We start from the raw sequence: 12077 nt of genomic DNA, 5'->3' as shown, positions 1-12077 counted from the left end.
TAGAATAATATGGTGCTAACAAATTGTCCAATATATAATTTGTTCATAACAAAAAAAACTTCGGATCGAAACTTCGAGCATCGGTTTCACCCCTCAAAGTCGCGTCTCAGCCGATAAAAAAAAATACGTATCCCTTATTTTTGACTGCTTAACAGACATACGAAGTTTCAACAAAATCGGAGGGGGACACTTCCGTGCCTCTCATTGTAAGTACAAATCGTTTACTAATAATCTTAACAGTAATTACTTTATGTTATCTGAAGTACACAAAACTTATCAATCAGACCTTTGTACTACGATAAACACGAGAAAATAATATTCCCCAATTGAAGTGAAATTAATTAACTCTTAACAAAGGCACCTAAATAATGAATACAGGCTCACGTAAAGATCCGACAGGCTCTACTCTCTCCAAATGAATGTTCCCTGATTCACAGCGACCACCCTTCCTGAGCAACGACACACAGATGCCATGCGACATGTGACTAAACGCCGGCAAATTAATCCCCGAGAGGGCATCAGATTTGAAATTCATAATCCGGCAAACGGAAAATCCCGCGGCACGATCACGTCACCGCAACATTGGGCTGGATGGGCGCGGCTATAATCTTCTTCTTAGAGGGAAGCCCGTCCATATGCCGCACTGCGCCACCGGTAATGTTTAACAGAACGGTTCCAGCCCGCGAGCCAGGAGATGAAATGCAAATTTATCGCTCGAAGGGTGGATGAGGGTGGGAGAAATAAAAAATTGCTAGAGCAAACTGCGGTGGTGGGGGTAGGGAGACGGGATAGGCTGAGAAAAGCGGAGAAAGAGCGGGTTAAGCGCCTGAATATTAATTATGGCGACCGGGGGCCGGCTTGCGGGGTTAGCCCAGTGTTTTGTTTCCGGGCCGAGTTGTTTTGTTTCGGTTTTGTGCAGCATCGCGACCGCATGTGCCCCCTTCCCCTTCACCCTTCGTTTTGCTCCTCCGACTCGCTAAAACCCGCAACTTCCGGCATTGTTCCCCAGCGCGGTCGACCGACAAATTCAACTTCGTCCCGACACCTTGGATCTGGCTTGCACCTTGCGGCCACACGAAAACATACCTCCGTCGCAGGCAACGCGTTTTCTTGCCCAGAGAACCGAATTGACGAGGAAAGTTCAGGATCAACGGTGGATCGGACCAACGAATTCTATATCGAGTTCCTTTGAATCCACGAAATTAGGACGCTATTTTGGGTTTGATTGTGGAAATGATCTTGACGCTTATAAGTGGGACTGTTGATCTTTATGCAAATATCAATCTTTCAAGTTTTATTTAACCCTTAACTGCTGCTATCAGGTCAATTTGACCGTAGCTCTATTTAAAACTTTAAAAACGCGGTTAATTTTATTGTTGTGAATTCATGCGCCGGAGTATTTTCTCATATTCTGAATGTCAGTCGACTGGCAGACGCGCTGTTGTGTAGTCGTGCTAATTATCAAAACATATAATTGCCGAAACGTAAGACTTTTTACTTTTGTCCTGCAAAAAAAGAAAGAGAAGCATCGCATGGTTGCATAACTTGCTACAAACCTGTGTGCTCACAATGCTCGAGACCTATTTGCTAGGAATGCATATGAAATTTTCAGCTTTACCATGTTTTTATCTAATATGATTATGTTTACTTCAGTAAATGCTATAATTTTGACGGTTTGGTGTATTTACTTATTTATTTCATTTTAGGAATGAAGGGGAGGGTGGTGAAACAAATACATATTATAAGGGTAAATTTAAGGATGTAATTAGTGGTAACTACTAACCTTTAATATAATGAAAATACATATAGAGAAAATACGATTTATTTTACCTATAATAGCTTAGCAGCAGTTACGGGTTAAGGAAACTACCCTGCTTTTACATTTTCGAGTTAGAACCTTCATACATTCGTTACAGTATTATACTAAAAAAAAATAGGCTACTCCTCTAGAGCCTAAAGATAGGCTGGCCGTCCTCTAAAGGTTAATCACCTATCTGGAAGCTTCGTAGCAAAAACTCAGCGATTAAACCCAAACAAACAGACCGTTCCATGGTCCATACATATCGATACAGTTTCCAGGAGGCCTATTTTCGGAACGGCCAGTCGTACAGCATATACCTCATCTACCTGAGTGCACTCGAGCATACATTGGGGAGAGCTGCATCGGAAGTTTCGAATGCCTTTTTTTATCGCGCTACGGCCGCGGAAGCTGTTCCCGAAACGAGCCCCGCTAAATCCAACGCACACTCGAATAACGAATCATCATGACGCGAAGGGGAAGACCCTCGAGCATGTGCCTCGCCAACGCCGACATTTTCCTTCGTCGTACGTTTGTGTACCGCCGTCACCCTCCGATGTTTGCCAGCGTACCGAGCAAATAGAGGCTGCAACGTGTCCACAATGAAAATCAGAAGCTTGTCAAACTGAAATACCCTATCCCGGCCGATCGAAGGATTTGCTTTAGCCCGACCAATCCGGTGTGTCCGGCTGCGCGCGGAATTTTTCTCGGGACTCCCCTGTGGACACTCGACGTCCACCATTTCCTGTCGTGTTCGCCACGAGCCGACTGTACGGCGGTAATTTTTATGAATTTAATGAGCCACGTCGTGACTCGAATGTTCAATGTCGCGACGGACTGAGCGTGGCTTGGATATAAATGATTTTGAAATTTGGAATAGGTAATGTGATTCTCGAGTAATACGTTGTTTTGGTTACTTTGGTGTGTTTGTTGAATTTTATTCGATGAGTTGGTATTTATGGTTATATTGGGTTAGTAAGATTATATTGTTTGATTAGTTAGTGTTTGGGTTAAGTGGCGAGTCTTGTTAGTATACTTAACATTTACTGTTAAGGTACATACGGAATATTTATTGTTCCTATTCGTTAATTATTATTCGTTGAAGTAATTGCCGAGGCAATGTGCGAAGGGTAGCTTCGAAAAAGTAACTCTAATTTTCATTCAGGCGAAGAAAGTATTTAATCTCTTGTCGAAATCAACGCCTTTCTCAATGTTCTCGTGAATCTTTTATTTGTCCAAGGTTTCGTGTACTTTCAATGAAATATCTTCTATATTCGGTTTAATGGTTCCCAATTCTATTTATTAGATTACTCTAAAAATGTCGATCCTTAAAACTTTTACTATTCATTAGGTTACTGTAAAAGTGCTAATACTGCTTAAAAGATGTATCAATATTTATTTTCGATGAAGTCCGGCATCATTTTGAAAAAAGGAAAGGGTAGAGTGATGTTTTATATTTAAACTGTGTTACCACTTTATGTAAAAAAAAATAGTAGTTTACTTATTGGTGAAGCTAATACATTTACCTACAATACCAAACTATCCGAATACACTTTAAAAAGCTTGTTCGAACCACTCGAACAAAATGTGTTCTAAAAGGCACAGGAAATTCTGTATCGATTCGTCGAACCGTAATTTCATTCATGTAGCTACGCTTGAAATTTACTACAAATAGAACACAACCCAACAACGTTATACTAACGCAACATCGTTGAAAAGTTTACGTTTAACCGAAGGAACACAGGCAAAGAGTGGCCAGAATCGCAGCCGAGTGGCGGGAACGGGTTCGTTTGATCGTGAAATTTCGTTGAACCGAGAAATATATTTAACAAGGTGCAAGGGTTGCACCGGTTTTGGTCGCATCGAATTAAGCAGCCAGTTGGGAACGTCCGGGTTGAACAAACGCCCGCCGAGCAATTATGAATTCCCTCTTTTGGGCGCGAGGGAATCCGCGCGCGCGCGCACACACGCTACTCAGTGGACGCTGCTTCAGCAGTCTAACCCCCTTTTCCTGCCCACTATTCAGTTAACTTCACCCTTGGTCGTCGTTTCACTCGAGGCCTGCCTGTCCGAATAGTTAATTAACACCGAGAAATTTGCATTTGGGGCAAGGAGCTGAAACCCCCAACCGCGGAAAATTGGCCGAAACCCCTCTGGTCCTTTGCTTCCGGAAAGTTGGCTACCGGTACATCTTGGTGTTCAGGTTCGCCCATGTTCGTCAGTTCTGCATAAGGAGATTTGAACTGCCGTTACTTCCTCTCCGCGCGTCACGGTACACGTCTAACATCTTCAGTCGGGAAGCCTAAGTACGTACATTCTTTTGTGTGTAGGATAGTCTGTTGAGTACTTTGTTCTGTAGTCCCTTTTAGCCCGTTTTCTTATTGTCGGATCAAAGTTGACAGTAGTTAGTAGACTAAAGTTCAGTTTGCATTTTTGGAGCGGAAGGTGGGAGACGTGGAATTTCTTTGACACAGGAGCTATTGTCTTGAAATTTCAACTTTCGTTCACAGGTCATTTTGAATGATGTTTTATTTGGATGAAATGAAGCTGAAAACGATCTTTACGCCTTTCAGTATGGACGAATCACCCATGTTCCAACCTGTGAAGTCTAAATTCGATTTAAGACGGCCATCGTAAACTGAAGTATCCGACGAAGCTCTCGGAAACGTGGGTCGATGTAGACCCAGCACCAGCGTTCTAGAGTTAATAATATAATGACAGCAATCTTTTCTCATTGGTCGTGGAATCACCCCAAAGCCTGGAATTCCGGTTCGGACAATTAGGCTAGGATTGGCGCCCGACAAACAATGATCCCCCCATCCTGTTGGAAGAAGTTCGAGTTCATAGCCGGGGTGCTCGTGACTGGATCGTTGATCAACGGTGATTTATGAACGCCGTAGCGGCGCAATATGTTGGCACGTCGATAAATCGGCACCGAGAGAAGGAACCTCGATAACTTGTTTTGATGCATTTCTCTCCTTCTCTCTCCCTCTCTGTTTCTCTCTGGACGCGGAGTTTCGCGATTCTTAGGTGGTGCAATTTCGCCCGGAACGTCGATTTCCGCGAGAAAAACGAAATGGGTTTCTTATCGCGACGGGGAGAGAAACAGGGCGGACGGGAAAGCCCGATCGCTTCCTGGATTCCCTGCGAATTTGTTGATTCTGAAAGCTTGTTAGGGAGTAAAGGAAACAGAATATTCTTCACGGAATACCGATACCGACGGAAATATAACTTTATAACCGCGAATCCACCCTGAGTTTATTCAGACCGTTTCGAAACTTTAGCTACCACTACATATAACTTGCGTCGAGCCAATAGTAGACTGCTCCTCATAGTTACTCCTCTTATTTTGTATTTCATGTTCCTTGTATGTTTCTCTTTTTAAATATAGTACTGTAGAAATATTGTCATAGTTTTAAGTTATAAGGGTTTTCTTTGTGTATGAGCTCCGATTGCATTTTTGCTGATAACTAGACATTTTTATACAGAATCACATTTTACGAAGTAATTCGTAAAGACAAGAGTGGACGTACGAATTTCTTGATTCTTTTAAGTATCGTATTGAGTTTGGAATAAAAAATAAGATCCCTTTGCGTCTGATGACAGTTTTGTCTTTTATTGTACTTCACTGTGCCTCCTGCATCAAATCTGCAGTCTGTTAATCACATGTACCGGGTATCCTACGAGAAATAAAAGTCCTTAATTTTCAATTTCAATTGTGACCATTCTATACGTAATTTTCTTCGGTTGTAATATAGATTCAAGTATCTGTATATTTAAAGAAATAATGTTTTCAATACTAACTTCGCAAAAACAATAACTCTTCGTAACAAGTAGGAAAAAAGTTACGCGTTAAGACCACTGAATTCTGTATGCTGCATTTTAGCATTCGTAACAATTGAAGAAAACAATTGGCAACAAAATAGTAAAAGATAATCTAAAAGATGCAAATTTAGATATTTAAAGAAATAATTAATTTACAGGTTTGTACTTACAATTGAAACGAATGCATACACCTCATAATCCATTGAATAAAGTATACATTCCAAGATTCACAAAATAGTGTACTTTCCAAAAGGAGCAGTAAATCGTAAAATTACCTAGACCATTCGGATATTATTTACGATTCATTTATTTAATATATCCGATAATCTAAATAGCGTTGACCTCATGTAGAATCTTCATTTGAATCTCCTATTGCACGTCCTCGCGAGCAACCGCTGACAGAATGTTCCGGATTATCCTGCAATCCGAGATGGTAGGAAAGAAACGCTCTGTCTGGAAATGTTGTTACCCGTATTCAATTAACCAGTTCTCAACATAGCTGTCAAGGATGATCATCGAGAAGACAGCCGGCGGTCGTAGCGTTCGTGGAAGCGGGGGATGGAAAAACGAGGCCCAGGGGTATTATCAAGGGTAAGCAGCTATCTAGATGCAGACAACCCGCTGGAAGCAATTCTCATTTGTTTCCCACTTTTTAATCCAGTGCCTAGGAAAGCATCGGACTCCTTTGTGAGCACTAGCGTCGCTTTTTCCCCTCTCCAGGGGGTAGCGGACGCCAAGACGCGGAAGGTTTCGTGTATTAAAATCTCGACATTGTCCTATTCTCGTTGTTTAGCTGAAAAACAGAGGGTTCTCTTGCCCCTTTGCTACGGAGCACGTGGTATTAATTTCTGCTCGCAAACGGCATATTTAAATAGCTGGATTTGGATCTAGGATAAAATAAACTGCAGTATGATACGTTTAATCGTGGAATATTGTCCTCATTATTTGTCTTCTTGCAGTTTATAGTATATATTAGCGGGTGCTAGGAATATTGTATATCTAGTTTTGTTGGCTGTGCCAATAAATAATTCACCTTTTTGCTCTGTTGAATAACGTGAAGGAAATTTTCCTTTGGTATCTTGTGTCATTTATATTGAAAAGGTAGCAGATAAATTTGACGGGAAACTGTATTGCTACGTTAGTAAGAATTAATAGTGGATCATTCGTTGATACATCTCTACAAATACAAGCTCATTATACAATGCTATGTTTCTGAAAGCTGTAGGTACCTTGTCAATTATGATAACTCAGTAATTTCTGAATGTTGATTGCACAATGTTCTCACGACTCAACTGTTAAATAAACAGTATTCAATAATATAAATCAGCTGGTAAAAAAACATTGGAAATAAAATGTTGCATTAACATTGCTCTTAACGATTAACAACAAATCAACTCGCCAAGAAATTCCGTACCAAACCACAACGACCCAGTAACTTACACCTAGACTTCACATCGACGCTAGTCAACAGACTTCACCGTCGTGTCCTCGTTCAACGATATCCAACCCCAAAAATCCAGTTTCCCTATCGAGAACTTCAAAGCACTCCCGTCCCACGAACGGTCCTGGTCTTTTGACCAGTCGTCTTCATATCGACAACCACGGGAGCTCTTTAGGCGAAACTACTCTGCATAAGATTTTCTGCTTCTGTTAGTTCGTGGTTCCAGGGGGGTGGCCGATATCGTGTGGCGTTGGAGGTGGGGGGTTGCTTCCCGCCCCCTGATATCTCTGCTCTCCCCCTCGGGCTTCGCCAAAAAGTAACGTCGTAAAGATCGAGATAATCCGGGCCACTACGTTCCTTGGGTAACCCGCTTCGCCCCCGGTATCTGACCCGCACAATCCTCAACGTCCGCAGCTGGTAAATATCCTCCGGCGTCGTTCGAGGCATCCCACGGGCTGACTGGGGTGGGTGGCTGGCTGGCTAAGTCGCTCTTACGATTCCCCGTCGCTCCACCGCATCCTTTTCAGAGCCCAGTCGCTATCACACGGACCACGATTCCAAGCCTCCGTCGTCCACGGTCGCGTCAGATCCTCCTGGCCGCCCGTCAGATCCTTTTGACCGCGTCAGATCCTTTTGGATCACGCTGCTACAAAATTCTTGCAGGCTCCCGCCACGGTCGCCTAGCCCTTTACGACGCACGCGCGCGAAGCGTTTCCTGAGTTTACGAGGCAGCACCCGGTATCTCGACCAGGCCAAAGAGTTATTTCGGAATGAGGGGCCTCTGGCCAGCGTTTGGTAAATTTCCGACGTCCGAATTTCAACCCGTCACTGCGACCCACAACGTTTACAGGGACCAATCGCGTGTGGATACCAACGTCCTCGTTTCGGGAGTCTTGGATATGGTTCTGTGTGCTTTTGGAAGGGTTGCACGCGTTGAATGTGTGGATTAGGTAATTGGAATGGTTCGTTCTTCGGTGGCTAATTGACGAGAGATGACAGATTTACTCTTTTCAGAATGTGTCATTGACCGTGCGCTTTTTGGAAGGGTTCGAACGCGTTGCATATGTAGATGGAGTTACTGACTGTCAGAACTTCATTCCAGTTTTGTAATCAATATCGAATATGTTTCGTAGAGATAGTTGTGCGCAATGTGGCTGGAGGATTGTATAGCACAGTTTATAAAAGGGCACGTGAATAATTCATGCGCATAATTCTGTGCGCCGTGGGTCTGACGGGATTAAGAATTAAGTTGATTACCATACAGATCTCTAAGTACGGTCATTAATTAACATTTCATTTAAACCAGCGGCGAGAGAATTCGTTACCCAGGGATTTTCAAATGAAAACTTCCGTTCATTGAAAAATGAAGAACACCTCCTAGAATTACTATTATGAAACATGAATATACACAGGTCCCAATGACAGCAATCGGAACGGAACGTACACGATATTTCTTTTTTCTGTCGATTGTTGAATGTAAACTATGGTCACTGCTGACCGACATCTAACGATCTATTAGCATCAGCGTGAAGGATTTATGATAAGGACTTCAGCTATGTGCGATCCTGGAACAGAGGGCGTGAGACTAAACAATCCTGATGTTAGGCGATGTGTGAAGATCACGTCAGGCCTTTGGGCTCTTCCACTATTGGGTGTCATAGGTTTGTTTATGAAAAACTTGAGATGGCAAACAACTCGACGTTGCGTTGCCTTCAGAATAAGAACATTGGACCTGAAGGACCAGGCCACGGAGTGGGGAAGCCAGTGGTGATTTCTGCTAAGAAATACAGTCCTCATTAAAAATCCAAACACCGATAGAGATTTATTTGAAAGTCGATCTTCGCCATAATCCAGTTTGGCTAAGGTATTAATTAGACTAAGAGTGAACTGCTTCTTATTTAGAGGGATGAAAGTTCGTCTGCCTTGGCGTCATACTCTATAGCTCAATTAGGTAGATATGAAAGCAACCTGGTAATTACCTCAGCCATGCTAGTAAATGGGATTCTTGTATGCAGCCGGGGCCTAAAAAAGTCGTGGACAACTTCGAGAATGAAGGTAAACTGTCGATTTGTATAAAGCATCCCACGTTGAATGTTCAGACATTTATTCAGCCCTGTTTGCAACCTTAGAAATATACCCATCTCCCTGTCGAGTCTGGGGTTGTAGCCTACAATTGCTACTAGGTATCAAGCTCTAAATTCCCATTCACAAGACCGTAGTAAATATTAATTGCTCGCGAGCCAGGAATAAACTAGCCCAGCTTAGCCACAGTAATGCGTTTCTTCGTCGATACTTTCAATGGGTTGGGTGAAGGAGAACGAACACCTTCGAAGACAAGTAATTTCCTCGTGGTTTCTTGGTTCTTCGCGTGCGGGACCACCGACGAAAACGACGCTTTTGGTGGTAACGTCTCTTGCACATCGGCAATCTGAAGCATGGCTGGATCCCCTGGAAGTCCATATATCTTGTTGATGGATGCTGCTTGGGTCCGGCGATCGTACGATTTACTCCTCTCCGTCTCGCCCTCTCAGCTTGTCCGCCGCCCCCCGACCGCTCGGTTATCCTTCACGATTTCCTCTTTGCTTGTATATTGCAGCGGGGTTGCTGAGTTTGCATTCCCATCAGAGCCAATTGTTCTTGGGTTTCCTGATAGGGAGATGGTAAGGGGGAATGCGCGATGGGAACAGGAACGTGGAAAATTATTACGCGAGCATCGTCTGCGGTCAGACGGGTGCAGAGAAAGGATAGGGTATCGATATGGCTGTTGAAGTAGCACGTGGTTTCTTCCGACCGTAGTTAATCCTCGAATAGCTGTTCCTCTATCTGCGATACGCATGATCTGTTGTTGGGTCAGTTTCGATCCTTATTTCAGGCGTATTTTCAGGTTCAGAAAGAATATTTAAAATTTCAAATGTTGCACAGCTATCCAGAGAGAAATTTTACAAGAAAGATATAAATGCTGCATAGGCTACTGGAAATATTAATAATGTTTCTTTAAATTGATGTTCGAAATTCTGTAATGGTGACTGTAATCTCGATGAACGCTGTGGACATCCATCATATATCGATAGCAGATGTTTAAAGGCTATGATCGACCAATTGGTCAAAAGATGCCAAGAAGTCGTTGAAAAAAGAGGAACTATATTGACGATTAAACTTATCCCTTCGTAGGTTTCTTTCTCCTGATAAAGTCAGCACAAAAATACGCTATGATCTCTGAAATAACCCGATACAAGTTACCTATCAAGCACATTTATCCGACTTACCTCCACCTGGCTGGTCTCCACTCCTTGTTTTTTTTTTTTCTTTCCTCTCTTCCTCGTGAATTTCACGAAGCCATAAATCTTCAACAGACAGAAGTTATCGTGGATCTAAGAGCGATCACAGATGCTATCCGTGCACGTTATGAAATTAATGATCGTCTGTATCCCATTCGAGATGGGTGAGCCACGCCTCGAGATGGACGCTCGAAACAGCGATCCTCGTATACGACCGTAGCCATCCGGCAAGACTGAGAACGCCTTGAACCGTCAGTGTCAAGACCGTTTAACGGACAATTCAAGCGAAGTTAATTATTCCATCCTGCGGAATGAGTCAGGGTCCCGTAAATTCTTCTACGCGGGAGACGGTCGATTCAACGTTGTCTCGCCGCTGGAGAGCGACGAAACAGCGTCGAGAGAGCGCTGGGGTCGAAGGGGGAGGCTCGACTTTCCATTCATTCGACTAATGGATTCACGGATCTAATCTCGTCTTCTGCGATTTAACTCCGTGTGACGGAAACTACTTTCTTATTTAACCGTCCAGGTCGAACCGACACTTCGTCGTCTGACTCTTTAACACGTGACTATCGTTTAGACCATTGCCGAACTATTATATTATATTTCGTGTTTATAACCTACCTACAAATCAGCATTCGCTTCGAATCGAGCGAGGGTATTTTCACAAAATCCATCCAATACGATGGGAACATGTAAAGAAGAAAAGGTGTTTTATTGAGGCATTGAAGTGGGCTATAATTTTGGTAACAAATTTTACAAATTGACCATTTTTGGTGGTTTAACCCTGCTGTTCTCCGTACTTATTGTTCACGTTTGGATACCTTTGAAGAAATTATTTCAAATTCTGAAATAATTTGTTCTTCAGAAATGGAGAATACACAAAAACTAGAGGTGGATCTTAAATACGTTGGATACTAAAAAGAAACATTAGTATCGAAATATAATCTTCATTTCGGGTGATATAAACCCGAGGAGAATAGCAGGGTTAATATACAATATAGATATGTAAATGCTTCTGAAACTGTACACTATGATTTTTGAACTATAAGTGATTCAACAATTCGACAAGAAAGGAAATATGATATATTCATAGAGGTATTCGATTTAACTTTTAGCTCCAGTTTCATTTCTTGACCACGTCGAACACGGTTAGACACGAGTATAACTCAAAACTACTGAAACATTTCCAATTATAGTACCTTCTAGACACCCTAATGCTAACGCAGTGCCTCCAGCAAGGTCCTCGGATTAAGTTTAATAGGTAATATAAAATATACTTCGATTCACGTTCACTAGTCTGAGCACCCTAACGCATCCGTTCCGCCCAGCGGAGTATAAAGTACAATTTAACCCCGTGTAACGAGGGGATTATTTATCCCCTTCGACGCCACGACAGTTTCAAGTTCCCTAATTCACCAGCGAAACCAGCTATAGTTGCCAATACCTTACACCGCGAGCAATTAATAAAAGATGACTCGAGGATTCAAAAGAAAAGCAAACGGATCTTTGATCTCTCCTCGCAGTCATAGAACCACGAACGGACCAGAATGACAAGGCAAACGCTGGCAAAGAGCTTAACGAGCGGGAATTGCAAATAAACGAAAAATTCGTGGCTATCTACGTCAAAGTCTCCAAGGTAAGGGAATATTTTTCATCGAACCACGTCGCTTAAACCGTTCGTTGTCATTGTATCTCCGCCTCCTTTCCTCGGGATAACACGCGCAACTTCTAAAAC

The 12077-nt window shown here is 42.7% G+C and overlaps 1 protein-coding gene across 1 annotated transcript in view; it reads left to right on the top strand.

Moving 5' to 3' along the window:
* The first annotated feature begins 8619 nt into the window (after nt 1-8619).
* The window catches only part of LOC107187466 (fasciclin-1), a 198059-nt gene continuing 194601 nt past the window's right edge, over nt 8620-12077 (top strand). The window contains exons 1-2 of the mRNA XM_015575571.1: nt 8620-8725; nt 11866-11978. Coding sequence (XP_015431057.1) covers nt 8620-8725; nt 11866-11978 — 219 coding nt within the window. The remainder of the gene's footprint in view (nt 8726-11865; nt 11979-12077) is intronic.

Source organism: Dufourea novaeangliae, unplaced genomic scaffold (assembly GCF_001272555.1).
Source record: "Dufourea novaeangliae isolate 0120121106 unplaced genomic scaffold, ASM127255v1 scaffold89, whole genome shotgun sequence".
Lineage (NCBI taxonomy): Eukaryota > Metazoa > Arthropoda > Insecta > Hymenoptera > Halictidae > Dufourea > Dufourea novaeangliae.
The sequence above is the reverse complement of the archived record's forward strand: the minus strand, read 5'-3'. Positions and strand labels throughout refer to the sequence as shown.